General features: G+C 42.4%; 1 protein-coding gene across 6 annotated transcripts in view; it reads left to right on the top strand.

Annotated features, from left to right (window-relative positions):
* Positions 1–21,306, top strand: part of LOC121571643 (nectin-4) — a 56,226-nt gene extending 34,920 nt beyond the window's left edge. For all 6 annotated transcript variants that reach the window (XM_045212115.1, XM_045212114.1, XM_045212113.1 and 3 more), the window contains 5 exons: positions 16,601–16,755; positions 18,731–18,833; positions 18,957–18,999; positions 19,100–19,160; positions 21,074–21,306. In XM_045212115.1, coding sequence (XP_045068050.1) covers positions 16,601–16,755; positions 18,731–18,833; positions 18,957–18,999; positions 19,100–19,126 — 328 coding nt within the window. In that variant the 3' untranslated portion in view covers positions 19,127–19,160; positions 21,074–21,306. The remainder of the gene's footprint in view (positions 1–16,600; positions 16,756–18,730; positions 18,834–18,956; positions 19,000–19,099; positions 19,161–21,073) is intronic.
* The last annotated feature ends 660 nt before the right edge of the window (positions 21,307–21,966 follow it).

The raw sequence follows: 21,966 nt of genomic DNA, 5'->3' as shown, positions 1-21,966 counted from the left end.
TGCGATTTACCCTCCCCAGGCAACGGCATTAACGACGCAGGATTCAAAGCACCAATTTTATGGAATTGTAGATTTTCCCTATTTGACGTTAACTCCCAATTTGTCCATCTCACACTAGTAATGTCCTGTTAACTATGGTTGCTACAGCGCGTGGAACATACAGATTCACTTTTTGACCCATTTGTAATCGAAGCGGTGTTATGCGAAACCATTTCTGTCGCTGGTACTGCCCTTAGACACGGCGGCATTCCTCTCGCCTCCGAGTCTAACAATTTACTCCAATACATTAATCTCTTTTCCCCCATGATTTTGCGTAACCACCGCACTACAATGCCCTTCCTGGTACAAGTGGCAGATTAGTGCGCAATACATCTTCCATCCTATCAACGTAAACACAAACCCAGTCCTTTTGATGCTGAGTACATCTACACATTTTTGTTGATAGAATGCTGACATCAAAATGCTGGTCTATTGAGCTTTTGATTTTTCTTATGTCGTTGTGGCAACTCACAACAGCGTCTCTGAATTCTTTATTAGATGTGTGGTCCTCTGTAGCTCAGCTGGTAGACCACGGCGCTTGTAACGCCAAGGTAGTGGGTTTCGTTCCCCGGGACCACCCATACACAAAAATGTATGCACGCATGACTGTAAGTCGCTTTGGATAAAAGCGTCTGCTAAATGGCATATTATATTATTGTAATTTTCCGTCAACAGGGAAGTGCTGACCAATTGTATCCAGCTTGCAAAATAAATTCCATATTTGAGCCGAATTGGTAGATTGCTTGTGCGCCTCTTTCAGCGCCTCTATGGCTTTGTTAAACTTTTCTTCCTCTTGCCCCCTTTTAAAGGGAGGATCGGGGCCGCCCGTCACCATTTCAATAGTTATTATTCCGTTGGTGTCTAGGGTGTTTAGATTTCCTCACCCACAGCGCTAATACCATTTTTACTATTTTTCCAGGTAGTGATACTCACTTCCCGGAGAGTAGTTAAGATATAGGTGCCTAATAATTTGATCACGGGACCTAATACCTTGTATTTAAAAACAATAATGAAGCGTCTGACAATTTACTATTGGAGAATACAGGAGACCTAATGTCTTATACCAGTGTCACGCCTCAAGTATCACTGTAGTTGACAACACACACAACCAAAATGATTCACAGTTGTCTTCCTATTTCCACATAATCTGTCACGGTTCCCACCCCAATAGGGCAGAAACCAACCTCTCTCCTTATTGCTACTGCTAATACACACAAATCACTTTTAAACAATGTTCTAATATTCTATCGCTTTTCCAACCATGGAGGAGGCTCTCCTCCAGAAGTTATAGGCAACCTTCTATCGCCGTCCACATTCCCACTCACTCTGCTATTCTCCACCGTATGCACTTCCTTCCTTTGTCCTTCTACGTGGACTACTTCTCTACAACCTACCGTACTAGTACACATGCATGACATTTTATCCATACACACACACACTCTACGGCCTCGCGACCACCGCAGCTGGGCTTTCACCCCACCTTATGGGTCTAGCAGGGAACCAACCCCACTCGGGATTTACTCTCCGCACAACCACCCAGTTCGGGACTTACCCTTCTGGGATTTACCCTCCGCAGCGACCCCCCCTGTTCGGGACTTACCCTAAATCTATGACCGGTCGTAACACAATGGGCCTACTGAATAAACTCAGGCTTTCTAGATCCGTATCCTATAATTTGTATTCAGCCTACGACTCTCATCTCCCCAAGATGTAAGAATGAGTGGTAACAGGTGTAGGAACTATGCCTACCTTGTTTTTGGTGCCAGCTCCTGCTCCACTGATTCGGACTCTCCAGTTCGATTGTAAATCGTGGTGAATCCTGCCGATAACGCCAACTGTTAGGTTCTGAACAAACTGAGTAAAAACTAAAACGGACAACCAGAAAAAACTCAAACCAAGTTTATTCACCCAATGGGTTATACAGCGGCAAAGACAAGGCATGATTACACAAGCACATATATTTATAACCTTCTAATAGGCGGGTACAACTCCTTACACATCTAGACAACCAATACATCTCTGTTGCTAGGCAGGAATTTAATTGGTGCCTCTCACTGGTGTAGTCATAGCCCTGCCTAATACTAAAACCTTTGTGAGCGTGGAAGTGTATGTTTGAGATAGGACTGTAGTAGGAGAGTCGTTGTGGTGGGCCTTTCTTCTCACTTCATCTGTTGGCTTGACCTCGAGACGCATTCCTCGCTCCTCCCTAGTTCCGCAGCTATCAGAGACTAACTATTGCCCTTCTCCTCCCTCCTTAGAAACACGGAACAGTATATTAACTTTCTACACTCAGTAACTTTCCATACACCTAGTTCCCATCTACCCTTCATTGACCCCAACATGTACATTCCTTATACATGTAAAGTAATCAATAAGTTCTAGTTTGATAACATGAATAAGTATATTTCAAGCTAGAATCCAACAATGGTGTATCAATACACCCAGTCACTACAAAGAGACAGGGTCATTCCTAACTCAGTTGCTGATGAGGAAGGAAACTGCTCAGGGATTCTGTACAGAATACAGATATTCCAAAACATGCATCCTGTTTGCAACAAGGCACCAAAGTAATACTGCAAAAAATGTGACAAAGCAATTCACTTTTTGTCCTGAATACAAAGTGTTATGTTAGGGGCAAATCCAATACAACACATTACGGAGTACCACTCTCCACATTTTCAAGCATAGTGGAGGCTGCATCATGTTATGGGTATGCTTGTAATCGTTAATCAAAAATATTTATAAAGCCCTTTTTACATCAGCAGATGTCACGAAGTGCTTATACAGAAACCCAGCCTAAAACCTAAAAAAGCAAGCAATGCAGATGTGGCAGCATGGGGAGTTTTTCAGGATAAAAAATTAACGGATGGAGCTAAGCACAGACAAAATCCTAGAGGAAAGCCTGGTTCAGTCTGCTTTCCACCAGACACTAGGAAATGAATTCCCCTTTCAGCAGGACAATAAGCTAAAACACAAGGCCAAATCTACACTGGAGTTCATTACCAGGAAGACAGTGAATGATCCTGAGTGGGCGAGTTAGTTTTGACTTAAAATCTACTTTCAATTTATGGCAAGACCTGAAAATGGTTGTCTAGCAATGATCAACAACCAATATGACAGAGCTTGAAGAATAATGGCCAAATGTTGCACAATCCAGGTGTGGAAAGCTCTTAGAGACTTGCCCAGAAAGAATCACAGCAGGAGTCGCTGCCAAAAGTGCTTCTACAACGTATTGACTCAGGGGTGTGGATACTTATATAAATGAGATATTTCTGTATTTCATTTTCAATAAATGTGCAAAAATTTCCCTAAACATGTTTTCACTGTCATTATGGGGTGTGTAGATGGCTGTAAAAGTATATATTTAATCAATTTTGAATTCAGGCTGTAACACAAAAAAATTGGAATAAGTCAAGGGGTATGAACACTTTCTGAAGGTACTGTCATAATAAAAGGCATTGGCAAATCAGCCAATGCCTTCATGGTCCTCTTCCTCAACATCCTAATCTGCTGTAAGCCTGACCTTCAGAGCTGTCAGCGGCCGCCTCCTCTATAGAGACTGCAGTAGGCAAGCGTACCCGCCTTCCTCTACATCTATCTCTACCTCTACAAAATACATAACGTTATACTGTAATTAGTTGCCTTGTTTCATAAATCCATAACATATTACTATAAAAACGTTGAGTCACTAAAGGGCTGTAGACTAACCAGAATGATTTACAGCAAACAATTTCACACTTGTCTAGATAGGTTCATCCTTCACATGGACGTGTGGTGGATGATCATGATGGATAAGTCATCAGCTGATCATGGATAGTGGAACAAACACAAAATATGACATCCTATCTAACTAAATTAGGATTTAGTAATTTTAGTAATCTCGCTAACTACCTTAGTACAATAACAGTACAATAGTAGAACAACCATATCAGAAAACCTGATGGACTGCAGTTTGAGCATAGCTAGCCATCTTTTACATGGTAGCTAGCTATATTCAGAGATCATTTGTCTACATTCACAACATATTTACACAATTACAATCTTTTATAGAATATAAATCTAATTTAATCAATTACACGTGGAAAAATGTATTTGAGTGAACATTAGCTAGCAAGCCAGCAGCAGATGAAACAGAATGTGAATTCTCTCCTCCCCTTCCCTCTCCCCGCTTTTAGCTTGCAGCTATCATTGTCTAGCTGGCTAGGTTTAGGATATTTACTAGCCAAAACCAGTGACAAACTCAGCTATGCTATCGACATATGGCAGTACACAAAGAAAATCTAGCTCACTTATTTTGTCAGCAAGAAAGAAATAGCCACAATTTCATTCAGAAACAGAGGGAGAGGATAGCTAGATAGAGCAATAGCTACCTGCTGCCGCTTCAAGCAGCATTGCAACTAACATTATTCAGATCTGCAAATACAGACCTTTTAACAAAATAATTTAGTCTTTCAAGTGACATTATTGATAAATCATTGTCATAACCAATTTGACAACTTTCTTACCTCAACTTATTAACCAGGTTTCCATTTTGAAGCTGTCACCTACTGGGGCACTGAGGCTAATGGAGAATTTGCACCGTGACTTTTCATTGAAGTAAAAAAAATAGTTCCCGACCATATAGCCCTAATCCAATTATCTATTTTTAGCTCATGTTGTCAAGTGTAAATGGACGTTTTCAGAAATAAAATCTATGATTGGACGGTAGTGTTGTTAAGGCTTTAAACAATCGTAACTATATTCTGAAATTAGAACGCTCTGGCTGGATTAAACATGAACTTCCCAGTGACCAACTGCCATTATGTTACAGGAAAATGCACAGTAACCTAAAATGTTTTTCGCTACGTTTTTTTTCTCATATATATATATATATATATATATATATATATATATATATATACATACATACATACATACATACATACATACATACATACATACATACATACATACATACATACATACATACATACATACATACATACAGTGGGGAGAACAAGTATTTGATACACTGCCGATTTTGCAGGTTTTCCTACTTACAAAGCATGTAGAGGTCTGTAATTTTTATCATAGGTACACTTCAACTGTGAGAGACGGAATCTAAAACAAAAATCCAGAAACTCACATTGTATAATTTTTAAGTAATGAATTTGCATTTTATTGCATGACATAAGTATTTGATCACCTACCAACCAGTAAGAATTCCGGCTCTCACAGACCTGTTCGTTTTTCTTTAAGAAGCCCTCCTGTTCTCCACTCATTACCTGTATTAACTGCACCTGTTTGAACTCATTACCTGTATAAAAGACACCTGTCCACACACTCAATCAAACAGACTCCTACCTCTCCACAATGGCCAAGACCAGAGAGCTGTGTAAGGACATCAGGGATAAAATTGTAGACCTGCACAAGGCTGGGATGGGCTACAGGACAATAGGCAAGCAGCTTGGTAAGAAGGCAACAACTGTTGGCGCAATTATTAGAAAATGGAAGAAGTTTAAGATGACGGTCAATCACCCTCGGTCTGGGGCTCCATGCAAGATCTCACCTCGTGGGGCATCAATGATCATGAGGAAGGTGAGGGATCAGCCCAGAACTACACGGCAGGACCTGGTCAATGACCTAAAGAGAGCTGGGACCACAGTCTCAAAGAAAACCATTAGTAACACACTACGCCGTCATGGATTAAAATCCTGCAGCGCACGCAAGGTCCCCCTGCTCAAGCCAGCGCATGTCCAGGCCCGTCTGAAGTTTGACAATGACCATCTGGATGATCCAGAGGAGGAATGGGAGAAGGTCATGTGGTCTGATGAGACAAAAATATAGCTTTTTGGTCTAAACTCCACTCGCCGTGTTTGGAGGAAGAAGAAGGATGAGTACAACCCCAAGAACACCATCCCAACCGTGAAGCATGGAGGTGGGAAACATCATTCTTTGGGGATGCTTTTCTGCAAAGGGGACAGGACGACTGCACCGTATTGAGGGGAGGATGGATGGGGCCATGTATCGCGAGATCTTGGCCAACAACCTCCTTCCCTCAGTAAGAGCATTGAAGATGGGTCGTGGCTGGGTCTTCCAGCATGACAACGACCCGAAACACACAGCCAGGGCAACTAAGGAGTGGCTCCGTAAGAAGCATCTCAAGGTCCTGGAGTGGCCTAGCCAGTCTCCAGACCTGAACCCAATAGAAAATCTTTGGAGGGAGCTGAAAGTCCGTATTGCCCAGCGACAGCCCCAAAACCTGAAGGATCTGGAGAAGGTCTGTATGGAGGAGTGGGCCAAAATCCCTGCTGCAGTGTGTGCAAACCTTGTCAAGACCTACAGGAAACGTATGATCTCTGTAATTGCAAACAAAGGTTTCTGTACCAAATATTAAGTTCTGCTTTTCTGATGTATCAAATACTTATGTCATGCAATAAAATGCAAATTAATTACTTAAAAATCATACAATGTGATTTTCTGGATTTTTGTTTTAGATTCCGTCTCTCACAGTTGAAGTGTACCTATGATAAAAATTACAGACCTCTACATGCTTTGTAAATAGGAAAACCTGCAAAATTGGCAGTGTATCAAATACTTGTTCTCCCCACTGTACATACGCATACACATACACATACACATACACACACACACACACACACACACACACACACACACACACACACACACACACACACAGTGGGGAGAACAAGTATTTGATACACTGCCGATTTTGCAGGTTTTCCTACTTACAAAGCATATAGAGGTCTGTAATTTTTATCATAGGTACACTTCAACTGTGAGAGACGGAATCTAAAACAAAAATCCAGAAAATCACATTGTATGATTTTAAAGTAATTAATTTGCATTTTATTGCATGACATGAGTATGATCACCTACCAACCAGTAAGAATTCCGTCTCTCACAGACCTATTAGTTTTTCTTTAAGAAGCCCTCCTGTTCTCCACTCATTACCTGTATTAACTGCACCTGTTTTAACTCATTACCTGTATAAAAGACACCTGTCCACACACTCAAACAAACAGACTCCAACCTCTCCACATTGGCCAAGACCAGAGAGCTGTGTAAGGACATCAGGGATAAAATTGTAGACCTGCACAAGGCTGGGATGGGCTACAGAACCTGGTGGTCCCTGCACGCACCACCCACGTGGAGTTCCAGGTCTCAGGCAGCCTCTGGAACTGCCGTTCTGCTGCCAACAAGGCAGAGTTCATCTCAGCCTATGCTACCCTCCAGTCCCTCGACTTCTTGGCGCTGATGGAAACATGGATTACCACTGAAAACACTGCTACTCCTGCTGTTCTCTCCTCGTCTGACCATGTGTTCTCGCATACCCCGAGAGCATCTGGTCAGCGGGGTGGTGGCACAGGAATCCTCATCTCTCCCAAGTGGACATTCTCAATTTTTCCCCTGACCCATCTGTCTATTTCCTCATTTGAATTCCATGCTGTCACAGTCACTAGCCCATTTAAACTTAATATCCTTGTCATCTATCGCCCTCCAGGTTCCCTTGGAGAGTTCATCAATGAGCTTGACGCCTTGATAAGTTCCTTTCCTGAGGATGGCTCACCCCTCACAGTTCTGGGGGATTTCAACCTCCCTACGTCTACATTTGACTCATTTCTCTCTGCCTCCTTCTTTCCACTCCTCTCCTCTTTTGACCTCACCCTCTCACCGTCCCCCCCTACTCACAAGGCAGGCAATACGCTTGACCTCATCTTTACTAGATGCTGTTCTTCTACTAATCTCACTGCAACTCCCCTCCAAGTCTCCGACCATTACTTTGTATCCTTTTCTCTCTCCCTCTCCTCAAACACTACTCACTCTGCCCCTACACAAATGGTAAAGCGCCGTCGCAACCTTCGCTCTCTCTCTCCCGCTACTCTCTCCTCTTCCATCCTATCATCTCTTCCCTCTGCTCAAGCCTTCTCCCTCCAATCTCCTGATTCTGCCTCCTCAACCCTCCTCTTCTCCCTTTCTGCATCCTTTGACTCTCTATGTCCCCTATCCTCCCGGCCGGCTCGGTCCTCCCCTCCAGCTCCGTGGCTTGATGACTCATTGCGAGCTCACAGAACAGAGCTCCGGGCAGCTGAGCGGAAATGGAAGAAAACTAGACTCCCTGTGGACCTGGCATCTTTTCACTCCCTCCTCTCTACATTTTCTTCATCTGTTTCTGCTGCTAAGGCCACTTTCTACCACTCTAAATTCCAAGCATCTGCCTCTAACCCTAGGAAGCTCTTTGCCACATTCTCCTCCCTGCTGAATCCTCCCCCCCTCCTCCCTCTCTGTGGATGACTTCGTCAACCATTTTGAAAAGAAGGTTGACGACATCCGATCCTCGTTTGTTAAGTCAAATGACACCGCTGGTCCTGCTCACACTGCCCTACCCTATGCTTTGACTTCTTTCTCCCCTCTCTCTCCAGATAAAATCTTGCGGCTTGTGACGGCATGCCGCCCAACAACCTGCCCGCTTGACCCTATCCCCTCCTCTCTTCTCCAGACCATCTCCGGTGACCTTCTCCCTTACCTCACCTCGCTGATCAACTCATCCTTGACCGCTGGCTATGTCCCTTCCGTCTTCAAGAGAGCGAGAGTTGCACCCCTTCTCAAAAAACCAACACTTGATCCCTCTGATGTCAACAACTACAGACCAGTATCCCTTCTTTCTTTTCTCTCAAACTATTGAGCGTGCCGTCTTTAGCCAACTCTCTTGCTATCTCTCTCAGAATGACCTTCTTGATCCAAACCAGTCAGGTTTCAAGACTGGTCATTCAACTGAGACTGCTCTTCTCTGTGTCACGGAGGCTCTCCGCACTGCTAAAGCTAACTCTCTCTCCTCTGCTCTTGTCCTTCTAGACCTGTCTGCTGCCTTTGATACTGTGAACCATCAGATCCTCCTCTCCACCCTCTCCGAGCTGGGCATCTCCGGCGCGGCTCACTCTTGGATTGCGTCCTACCTGACCGGTCGCTCCTACCAAGTGGCGTGGCGAGAAGCTGTCTCCGCACCACGTGCTCTCACCACTGGTGTCCCCCAGGGCTCAGTTCTAGGCCCTCTCCTATTCTCGCTATACACCAAGTCACTTGGCTCTGTCATATCCTCACATGGCCTCTCCTATCATTGCTACGCTGACGACACACAACTAATCTTCTCCTTTCCCCCTTCTGATAACCAGGTGGCGAATCGCATGTCTGGCAGACATATCAGTATGGATGACGGATCACCACCTCAAGCTGAACCTTGGCAAGACGGAGCTGCTCTTCCTCCCGGGGAAGGACTGCCTGTTCCAAGATCTCGCCATCACGGTTGACAACTCCGTTGTGTCCTCCTCCCAGAGTACGAAGAGCCTTGGCGTGACCCTGGACAACACCCTGACGTTCTCCGCTAACATCAAGGCGGTGACCCGATCCTGTAGGTTCATGCTCTACAACATTCGGAGAGTACGACCCTGCCTTACACAGGAAGCGGCACAGTTCCTAATCCAGGCACTTGTCATCTCCTGTCTGGATTACTGCAACTCGCTGTTGGCTGGGCTCCCTGCCTGTGCCATTAAACCCCTACAACTCATCCAGAATGCCGCAGCCCGTCTGGTGTTCAACCTTCCCAAGTTCTCTCACGTCACCCCGCTCCTCCGCACACTCCACTGGCTTCCAGTTGAAGCTCGCATCTGCTACAAGACCATGGTGCTTGCCTACGGAGCTGTGAGGGGAACGGCACCTCCGTACCTTCAGGCTCTGATCAGTCCCCACACCCAAACGAGGGCACTGCGTTCATCCACCTCTGGCCTGCTGGCTCCCCTACCTCTGCGGAAGCATAGCTCCCACTCAGCCCAGTCAAAACTGTTCGCTGCTCTGGCACCGCAATGGTGGAACAAGCTCCCTCACGACGCCAGGACAGCGGAGTCACTCACCACCTTCCGGAGACATTTGAAACCCCACCTCTTTAAGGAATACCTGGGATAGGATAAAGTAATCATTCTACCCCCCCTCTTACCCCAACCCACCACCCCCAAAAAAACTGAAGAAAGCTGGGACCACAGTCTCAAAGAAAACCATTAGTAACACACTACGCCGTCATGGATTAAAATCCTGCAGCGCACGCAAGGTCCCCCTGCTCAAGCCAGCGCATGTCCAGGCCCGTCTGAAGTTTGCCAATGACCATCTGGATGATTCAGAGGAGGAATGGGAGAAGGTAATGTGGTCTGATGAGACAAAAATATAGCTTTTTGGTCTAAACTCCACTCGCCGTGTTTGGAGGAAGAAGAAGGATGAGTACAATCCCAAGAACACCATCCCAACCGTGAAGCATGGAGGTGGAAACATCATTCTTTGGGGATGCTTTTCTGCAAAGGGGACAGGACGACTGCACCGTATTGAGGGGAGGATGGATGGGGCCATGTATCGCGAGATCTTGGCCAACAACCTCCTTCCCTCAGTAAGAGCATTGAAGATGGGTCGTGGCTGGGTCTTCCAGCATGACAACGACCTGAAACACACAGCCAGGGCAACTAAGGAGTGGCTCCGTAAGAAGCATCTCAAGGTCCTGGAGTGGCCTAGCCAGTCTCCAGACCTGAACCCAATAGAAAATCTTTGGAGGGAGCTGAAAGTCCGTATTGCCCAGCGACAGCCCCAAAACCTGAAGGATCTGGAGAAGGTCTGTATGGAGGAGTGGGCCAAAATCCCTGCTGCAGTGTGTGCAAACCTTGTCAAGACCTACAGGAAACGTATGATCTCTGTAATTGCAAACAAAGGTTTCTGTACCAAATACTTATGTCATGCAATAAAATGCAAATTAATTACTTAAATCATACAATGTGATTTTCTGGATTTTTGTTTTAGATTCCGTCTCTCACAGTTGAAGTGTACCTATGATACAAAGTACAGACCTCTACATGCTTTGTAAGTAGGAAAACCTGCAAAATCGGCAGTGTATCAAATACTTGTTCTCCCCACTGTATATATATACAGTGAGGGGGAAAAAAGTATTTGATCCCCTGCTGATTTTGTACGTTTGCCCACTGACAGACTGATAATTTCTATCATTTTAATGGTAGGTTTATTTGAACAGTGAGAGACAGAATAACAACAAAAAAATCCAGAAAAACGCATGTCAAAAATGTTATAAATTGATTTGCATTTTAATGAGGGAAATAAGTATTTGACCCCCTCGCAATCAGAAATATTTCTGGCTCCCAGGTGTCTTTTATACAGGTAACGAGCTGAGATTAGGAGCACACGCTTAAAGGGAGTGCTCCTAATCTCAGCTTGTTACCTGTATAAAAGACACCTGTCCACAGAAGCAATCAATCAATCAGATTCCAAACTCTCCACCATGGCCAAGACCAAAGAGCTCTCCAAGGATGTCAGGGACAAGATTGTAGACATACACAAGGCTGGAATGGGTTACAAGACCATCGCCAAGCAGCTTGGTGAGAAGGTGACAACAGTTGGTGTGATTATTCGCAAATGGAAGAAACACAAAAAACTGTCAATCTCCCTCGGCCTGGGGCTCCATGCAAGATCTCACATCGTGGAAATCAGCCCAGAACTACATGGGAGGATCTTGTCAATGATCTCAAGGCAGCTGGGACCATAGTCACCAAGAAAACAATTGGTAACACACTATGCTGTGAAGGACTGAAATCCTGCAGCGCCCGCAAGGTCCCCCTGCTCAAGAAAGCACATATACAGGCCCGTCTGAAGTTTGCCAATGAACATCTGAATGATTCAGAGGAGAACTGGGTGAAAGTGTTGTGGTCAGATGAGACCAAAATCGAGCTCTTTGGCGTCAACTCAACTCGCCGTGTTTGGAGGAGTAGGAATGCTGCCTATGACCCCAAGAACACCATCCCCACCGTCAAACATGGAGGTGGAAACATTATGCTTTGGGGGGTGATTTTCTGCTAAGGGGACAGGACAACTCATCAAAGGGACGATGGACGGGGCCATGTACCGTCAAATCTTGGGTGAGAACCTCCTTCCCTCAGCCAGGGCATTGAAAATGGGTCGTGGATGGGTATTCCAGCATGACAATGACCCAAAACACACGGCCAAGGCAACAAAGGAGTGGCTCAAGAAGAAGCACATTAAGGTCCTGGAGTGGCCTAGCCAGTCTCCAGACCTTAATCCCATAGAAAATCTGTGGAGGGAGCTGAAGGTTCGAGTTGCCAAACGTCAGCCTCGAAACCTTAATGACTTGGAGAAGATCTGCAAAGAGGAGTGGGAAAAAATCCCTCCTGAGATGTGTGCAAACCTGGTGGCCAACTACAAGAAACGTCTGACCTCTGTGATTGCCAACAAGGGTTTTGCCACCAAGTACTAAGTAATGTTTTGCAGAGGGGTCAAATACCTATTTGCCTCATTAAAATGCAAATCAATTTATAACATTTTTGACATGCGTTTTTCTGGATTTTTTTGTTGTTATTCTCTCTCACTGTTCAAATAAACCTACCATTAAAATTATAGACTGATCATGTCTTTGTCAGTGGGCAAACGTACAAAATCAGCAGGGGATCATATACTTTTTTCCCTCACTGTATGTATGTGTGTGTGTGTGTGTGTGTGTGTGTGTATATGTATATGTGTGTATATATATACAGTCATGGCCAAAATTGTTGGCACCCCTGAAATTTTTCCAGAAAATGAAGTATTTCTCACAGAAAAGTATTGAAATTACACATGTTTTGCTATGCACATGTTTATTTCCTTTGTGTGTATTGGAATAACACAAAAAAACAGGAAAAAAGCCAATTTGACCATAATTTCACACAAAACTCAAAAAATGGGCCGGACAAAATAATTGGCACCCTTAACTTAATATTTAGTTGCACACCCTTTGGAAAAAATAACTGAAATCAGTCGCTTCCTATAACCATCAATAAGCTTCTTACACCTCTCACCCGGAATTTTGGACCACTCTTCTTTTGCAAACTGCTCCAGGTCTCTCATATTGGATGGGTGCCTTTTCCCAACAGCAATTTTAAGATCTCTCCACAGGTGTTCAATGGGATTAAGATCTGGACTCATTGCTGGCCACTTCAGAACTCTCCAGCGCTTTGTTGCCATCCATTTCTGGGTGCTTTTGAAGTATGTTTGGGGTCATTGTCCTGCTGGAAGACCCATGATCTCGGACGCAAACCCAGCTTTCTGACACTGGGCCCTACATTGCGACCCAAAATCCTTTGGTAATCCTCAGATTTCATGATGCCTTGCACACAGTCAAGGCACCCAGTGCCAGAGGCAGCAAAACAACCCCAAAACATCTTTGAACCTCCACCATATTTGACTGTAGGTACTGTGTTCTTTTCTTTGAAGGCTTCATTACATTTTCGGTAAACAGTAGAACGATGTGCTTTACCAAAAGCTCTATCTTGGTCTCATCTGTCCATAAGACGTTCTCCCAGAAGGAATTTGGCTTACTCATGTACATTTTGGCAAACTGTAGTCTTGCTTTTTTATGTCTCTGTGTCAGCAGTGGGGTCCTCCTGGGTCTCCTGCCATAGCGTTTCATTTCATTCAAATTTCGACGTATAGTTCGCGCTGACACTGATGCACCCTGAGCCTGCAGGACAGCTTGAATTTCTTTGGAACTTGTTTGGGGCTGCTTATCCACCATCCGGACTATCCTGCGTTGCAACCTTTCATCAATTTTTTCTCTTCCGTCCACGTCCAGGGAGATTAGCTACAGTGCCATGGGTTGCAAACTTCTTGATCATGTTGCGCACTGTGGACAAAGGAACATCTAGATCTCTGGAGATGGACTTGTAACCTTGAGATTGTTGATATTTTTCCACAATTTTGGTTCTCAAGTCCTCAGACAGTTCTCTTTTCCTCTTTCTGTTCTCCATGCTTAGTGTGGCCACACAGAAACACAATGCAAAGACTGAGTCAACTTCTCTCCTTTTTATCTGCTTTCAGGTGTGATTTTTAGATTGCCCACACCTGTTACTTGCCCCAGGTGAGTTTAAAGGAGCATCACATGCTTGGAACAAACTTATTTATCCACAATTTTGAAAGGGTGCCAATAACTTTGTCCGGCCCATTTTTTTAGTTTTGTGTGAAATTATGTCAAATTTGCTTTTTTCCTGTTTTTTTTGTGTTATTCCAATACACACAAAGGAAATAAACATGTGCATAGCAAAACATGTGTAATTTCAATACTTTTCTGTGAGAAATACTTCATTTTCTGGAAAAATTTCAGGGGTGCCAACAATTTTGGCCATGACTGTATATATATATATATATATATATATATATATACACATATCCTTTAAAATACTAAAGAGTTAATCTGGGTGATTTTTCCACAAATAGACAGGTATTTACCCTTCCATGGTAGCACATTTTTGCTAGCTTTCCATTAAAATGTATTGGAGTGAGATCATTTATTTCATTTGGGATATGTATTCCGAGTATATCCACATCACCATCAGACCATTTAATTGATAAACTACATGGTAATGTAAACATTGTATTCTTTAGTGATCCAATACGTAATATAGTACATTTATCATAATTTGGTTGTAATTCAGAGAGGTTAGAAATGTATTTAGATCCTCTGAGGCTGTGGAGGGATTCAAAGTTGTGGATTTAAAACAAAACATGAATCATCAGCTTACAATGATACCTTTGTTTTTAAGCACTGGATTTCTAATCCTTTGATATTATTGTTGGATCTGATTTTAATAGCTAACACAGTAACCTCTTAATAGTGCAACTCTTGATTGTCACAAGTGCTTGCAAAGACTTTAGAACTAGGAGTGGACAAATGAGATGCTCAAACTTTATCAACATAATGATAAAACCACTTAAATTGGTACAGCACTTCCACTAACGGTTGGCACAAATGCATCAGATTTTAGACCATGTCCCCAAATATAAAAATGAGCCCAAGCCAGCACATTGACCCCACCAACATTTCAAAGTGCAGTGAATGTAAGGTAAACAACAAGTCATTTTCAACATTAACACCTGAATTCAACTGTAAAAATACAATATTTTTACTGCAACTCAATAGCTGGTAACTTACTGTCAAATTACAGGTAATATTTAACAGTGTGTAACATTAGCTCATCTGAAGTATCCTATAAGTATAACGGTAGAACCTGTCATTCATTCTACCTGGAACCAGAGGGTTCTTCATGAGAGGGTTCTAAATGGAATTCAAAAGGGTTCCCCTACCTACATGTACAAAACAAAGGGTTCTATGTAGTGATGTTAGGTTTGATACCGGAGCTCTGAGGCATGTGCCGAAATCACTAAGCAGCTAACTTTGAAGCAGTGTGCCAATGCGCATCACTTTATCAGAAGTACGTCAATGACGTCTGAAGCTTAGTTTGATCACATGCTTTTTCCAAATGTGAGATCCCACTGATTTCGCAATGGTTCCAGTGCTTTCTTCGATTCCAAGCTGCTTTAAAACACTGACCTCTACTGAACACCGTACTTACAAATATAGTAAAATGTTGTACATGTAGTTTCACTTGACTGGTAGTTTAGCAGGTAGAATAGGGAACTATGGAACATTCAGGGTTGTGAGGGTATGAGATCGAATCCCGTTGAAGACACAGCACACTATTTCGAAAATTGTTTTAACCAAACTCTGCACTGTTGTTCAAATAATTAATTTGATTTAGTATAGTATAAGCTTCTGTCTTAAACATACTAAAAAATGCCATAGATTCAGTTTTAGAAAAATAGTCAACTTGAAGTAAAAAAGGGAAGCATTATGTAAGATGCGAACCTGGTTGGTATACTAATGCCAACGACTTACCGCTGCGCCACAGAGTTTTGATAAACAGTCAAATATTTGTTTAGATCCGATAATCATATGCTATTTATTGTTGACCAGCAGATGTCACTAATGTGCATTTTGAACAGATAATGAAGCTCAGAGAAATGATCAGTTTTTCGGCACAATTTAGTGAAAGCGCCGAAGCCTTCAGAAAGCCTCGGTATCACATCACTAGTTGTATATGGCACCCAAAAGGGTTCCCCCATAGAGACAAATGACATTTATATTGGTTGTAATCTTTTAACAATCTTTATCACACCCACAGATCCAGTGGTGTAGCAGGAAATTCAGATTGTGAGTTCAAATCCCAAGTGAGGTTGATTCTCACGTAATCAGAATTTTGCTGGTCTGCAAAACCACGGTCATCATTATCATATTTCCCAGCATGCTCTATTGCAGATTTTGAGTTTTAGAATTGTTTGTTTCAAGATCTGTGTTTTTGTATGTGCATTGATTGATTGATTAATCAATAAGTGTGTCTTATACTACACAAAAATACATTTAATATATTTTTCTAAACTAATCCAATCTGTTAGTTGGACTTATTGCACCTGTTACTGAAATATTTTTTTTTTCAGTTTAGCTCAGGGGTGTTTGACTCTTACCCTACGAGGTCTGGAGCCTGCTGGTTTTCTGTTCTACCTGATTATTAATTGCATCCACCTGGTGTGTCAAGTTTAACACAACGAAGGCTGCTCACCAGCCTATGCTTGTCTATGCTGTTTTTTTCAGCAGGGTCAGCCCTTCTCACCCTCTCTCTCTCTTCCCCAGAGTGGGCCAGCCATGGCCTCAGTCTGCAGTGAGAGCAGAGGGAGACACACTGCACTTCATAAGTCTCAGCTCTGAGCTGAATGGCCTTTACGCCTGTGAGGCCTCCAACCCTTACGGACAAGCAACTGGCACTCAATATGTGCACATCGCCTCCAGTGAGAACAGAGAGAGAAAATATATTTATAAAAATATGCGCGCACACACACAATTCATGATGGTTTCTTTACTGGCTGCTTATAATTTCATTGTTATATTAGGGACAATTATGCGAAATGTGATGTAGCATGTATGTATACCAAAGTTGAGCAAGATGCTCACTTATATTTCACTGCGTGTGTTAGTATCAGACTTATGGCCTCATTCCTTTTTACAGGAAGGTTTCAAAACTAAGATTGTCATGATTAGGGCTGTTATGGTGACCGTATTACCGCCACAACAGCGGTCAAATTCCACGTGACCATTTAGTCACGGTAATTAGGCTTCTCCAAGCTCTGATGCTGCTGATGGTCATTAGTAGCCTACCAAACTTGCTAACTGCCTGTACTCAGCACTCTATTGTCCCTCTAATCACTCTGATACCAATGCAAATGTAATCGAAAATCTAATCAAACACTTCATGAGAGCCCATGAGCTCATGTTGCGCAACATTTCTATAGGCTATGCAATTGCGTGAGAACAGAGTGATGGTCTATTAAAAATAGGAGGATCCCATCAGCTATCTATAGGCTTACTATATTTATTTCTCAACTTTCCTAATATTAAGCACATTGCTTCTCTTTACAACAGGAGTATAGCCTACCTGGCTGGCATGAAAATGAACCATGGGAAAAGCGTCCTCCATTTGCATTCTGCAATTTTTCCCCCTGCCCCTGTTTCAAGACCGATGCATGATAATGTTGCATTCTAAATCAAAACAAATTTCACACATTATTTAGTATATGTAAAGACGAGATTAAATCAAGAATTGTCTGATGGGTGACAATATTAGCCCATCACTTGTGAATGATATATTTACATTGACATTTTAGTCATTTAGCAGACGCTCTTATCCAGAGCGACTTAGTTAGTGAGTGCATACATTTTTCATACTGGCCCCCCGTGGGAAACGAACCCACAACCCTGGTGTTGCAAGCGCCATGCTCTACCAACTGAGCTACAGGGGACTTATATTATCACTTGTGAGTGATGCCCAGCTTGTGTGCCTTTTTTTTGTTACTTTTTCAAATCATAGTCGCACACCTCATGTAGCCTAGCCCATATGCCTATATGTTCTGGCCAAATAACTACTTAACATTAACATTAAGCACATTAATCCACTTTACAACGGGTGTAGAGCCTAACTGGCATAAAGAATTTCACCATAAAAATGCACCTTTATAATAAAAGCATTCATGCATAATCGCATTTGTGGTCACTTTTGAGAATGGTGTTTTCCCGCTGATGGAACATTCGTGCTTATAGCCTACTGTCATGTGCGCATTGCTGCGCTTATAATGTGAAGAAATAGCCTAATAGTTTATAAACATTTTAAGCTAAATGTTCTGATCTGTTGTTTCAGCCTCATTGCTTAAAAAAGTTTTTTTGATGCTAGTGGTTATATTAATTTGGGATCTATCCCATCCCACAACTGTCCTAGACTATGTTTGGAATATTTATTTCTCGCACAGATTAGAATAGGTCAACTTTTGTACTATGGGGGATAATAGATTGGATAAGGACACGCGTGGTTCTGCCCCCGATGTGTCTGTCTTTGTGTCCCCGATGCGTCCCCGATGTGTCTGTCTTTAGAACATGTTGATGTTCTAAAGGTCTGCATCAGTGGCTTGTAGGCTATGCCTGAAAGCCAGGAGATGCTAATAGTGTTCATGCTAATTAACGTCAATCACCATGAGGTCGGCAGTTATTTGCTTGACAATCACCGGCTGAAGAAATGTCATGACCGCCACAGCCCTAGTCATGATACACACTTTTCACTTACTGCATATGTACACATATTATAACCTCCTAGCATTATCTCTTTGCTTTCTACAGGAAAGTGTTTGCATTAGAGCTACGATGATTGCTAGGGCATGTATTGTAGTTGTAAATGCAGCCTGTTTCTTATATTAACTATATCCCACCCCCTCACAGATACCTCTGCTGCCTGTTGGGTTCTACTTGTTGTCATTATGTTTCTGACTGTTGCTGCTGCTGGACTCCTATGGTATCGGTGCAAATACGGAAAATGTATTTGGTAACGTCAGCTTCTGAAACTCAAGTATTGAATTTTGCGTAGTGAAAAATTTATTTGTATTGAATGATCATACATTGATTTTGCTTTCAAATCCATGTTTTCTTTTTCTGGACTATATCCCAGGAGTTCAGTCATGGGTGATCACCAGTTCGAGGCACCATCACAGGTATGTGACTATGTTACAGGCCACCATTGTTGCGTGACTAACCTATCTTATCAGCCACTTTTTGCTCTGTAATAATACTGTTAAAATGTCTAATGACAAGGTTGAGGAAGATGAAGGTGAGCTATAAACCAGGAGGGCAGATAAGGAAGAAAGTTCATAAGGTAGGGTACATACTCTTTTATAATTTTTTTGGAAACATTTGAAATATTATTCCCCTAAAAAATGTATAAAGGTCTATTTATTGTGTTAGCTTGAAGAAGTCGCCAGACAGGCTGAGAGCGAATGCCATAAGAATCTTAGACGTGTAGACTCGACCCTGCATTACAGTGCCTTCGGAAAGTATTCAGACCCCTTGACTTTTTCCACATTTTACAGCCTTATTCTAAAATTGATTAAATAAAAAAATATCCTCAGCCATCTATACAATACCCCATAATGACAAAACGAAAAAAGGTTTAGAAAATGTTGCAAATGTGTTAAAAAATATACCTTATTTACAGATTAAGACCCTTTGCTATTAGACTTGAAATTGAGCTCAGGTGCATCTGTTTCCATTGAACATCCTTGAGATGTTTCTACAATTTGAAGTCCACCTGTGGTAAATTAAATTGATTGGACATGATTTGGAAAGGCACACACCTGTCTATGTTAGGTCCCATAGTTGACAATGCATATCAGAGCAAAAACCAAGCCATGAGGTCGAAGGAATTGTCTGTAGAGCGCCGAGACAGGATTGTGTCGATGCACAGATCGAAAGAATGAAGATTATCAGTGGTCTTGTATGTCTTCCATTTCCTAATAATTGCTCCCACAGTTGATTTCTTCAAACCAAGCTGCTTACCTATTGCAGATTCAGTCTTCCCAGCCTGGTGCAGGTCTACAATTTTGTTTCTGGTGTCCTTTGACAGCTCTTTGGTTTTGGCCATAGTGGAGTTTGGAGTGTGACTGTTTGAGGTTGTGGACAGGTGTCTTTTATACTGATAACAAGTTAAAACAGGTGCCATTAATACAGGTAACGAGTGGAGGACAGATGAGCCTCTTAAAGAAGAAGTTACAGGTCTGTGAGAGCCAGAAATCTTGCTTGTTTGTAGGTGACCAAATACTTATTTTCCACCATAATTTGCAAATAAATTCATTAAAAATCCTACAATGTGATTTTCTGGAGGAAAAAAATCTCAATTTGTCTGTCATAGTTGACGTGTACCTATGATGAAAATTACAGGCCTCTCTCATCTTTTTAAGTGGGAGAACTTGCACAATTGGTGGCTGACTAAATACTTTTTTCCCCCACTGTATGTGCCAAGCTTGTAGCGTCATACCCAAGAAGACTCAAGGCTGTAATCGCTGCCAAAGATGCTTCAACAAAGTACTGAGTTAAGGGTCTGAATACTTATGTACTTACTTATTTTTATATTGGCATTAAATTCTAAAAACATGTTTTTCCTTTGTTATGATGGGGTATTGTGAGTAGACTGATGAGCGGGAAAAAAAACAATTTAAACCAATTTTATAATAATACAAAAGTGGAAAAAGTCAAGAGGTCTGAATATTTTCCGAAGGCACTGTATGTCTTCTCTCTCACTTGGAGCTGCATGGCAAATGGTCCAGGAACACAAGGAAAGAACAAAGGACCATGCCCAAGGACTAGTCAGCCCTTCCCCCTCTGAGGGGCCAAAATGTATCTCTCTGTTACAGTATCCAGAGGACTGACTATTGAATGTGTGATAGTATCCATGTTTGGTATCTATAGCATTATTCTATCTGAAACTTGTTCACTGAGGATAACGCTAATGCTACCTATATGGATGTATGATCTCTGTGGTAACTTGTATCTGTACAGGGTTAACTCTAAATTACCCTATGCAAAGAGTTGTATGGTCCTCTCAGGAATTCTGTCTCATCCCCCACACAAGCCTTTAGATGCTGTGACACCCTGTGGAGATTGGTCCTTGGTGGTCAGGTTACACTGTAAACTTGGTATTGTTTGATTGGTCAATGGTAGTTGGTTTTGGGTTGAAGGTTACACCTTCAGATGTTATGAATTGAATTAAATGCCTTTTTCCCTCATCAACAGGATAAGAGAGGGAACAGTTGGATGATCAATTCTCATGTCCTAGGCTTCAAAGCATCTCCTTGTTTGCATCACCTACTGGTATGGCAACTGCTCGGCATCGACCGCAAAGCGCTACAAAGAGTACATCATTGGCCCAAGCTTTCTCCGATCCAGGACGTCTATACCAGGCAGTGTCAGAGGAATGCCCTAAAAATGTACCCCCTGTACATAGCCTCATTATTGTTATTTGTGGCAGGATTTTTTTTTTTTATAATACTGAGTAATGGGTCTGAATACTTATGTAAATGTGATATTTCAGTTTATTCTTATAGCAAAAAATCAGTTTGTGCTTTGTCATGATGGTGTATTTAGGTATTTATTTTTTTTTGTTTGCCCCACCAAGATTTACATGCTAAAATCATCACTGGTCGTTTCTACTGTAGGATTCCGTATGTATGGAGCATAACGTATTTACTGTTTTATTCACGTTTCATGTACTGGTGACAAATCATGCATTCTGATTCTTGTATAGATTGTAATGGACACATATGATGTGTGTAAAATACTTTTTTGTAGGTTGTACTGACTACAATGAGATAATGCTAGCTATTTGCCAGCTATGTGTGTGTGTAACAGGGTTGGTTATGTTTCCACTTGCCTCTAAAGAAATGTGTATTAAATGTTCAAGCGTTCTTATTGGTTGGTTCAACTCTGATGACAATAAGGCGTGTTGTGATTGGCCCCGCTTGCAGCTAGGGGGAGATCACGACCCAGTATGAAAATGTGATGCAAGGGGTAGGTCATGTTCTGAATACTGTTTTATATTTTACAATGTGTACGTTACTGATTTATACATGTGTGGGTATATGGTACCTGTTAGGGATTGAGGGGCTTTCTGGGATGTGCTTTGGCAT

The sequence above is a fragment of the Coregonus clupeaformis genome, chromosome 40, assembly GCF_020615455.1.
Source record: "Coregonus clupeaformis isolate EN_2021a chromosome 40, ASM2061545v1, whole genome shotgun sequence".
NCBI lineage: Eukaryota > Metazoa > Chordata > Actinopteri > Salmoniformes > Salmonidae > Coregonus > Coregonus clupeaformis.
This window is presented reverse-complemented; position numbering and strand designations above follow the sequence as displayed.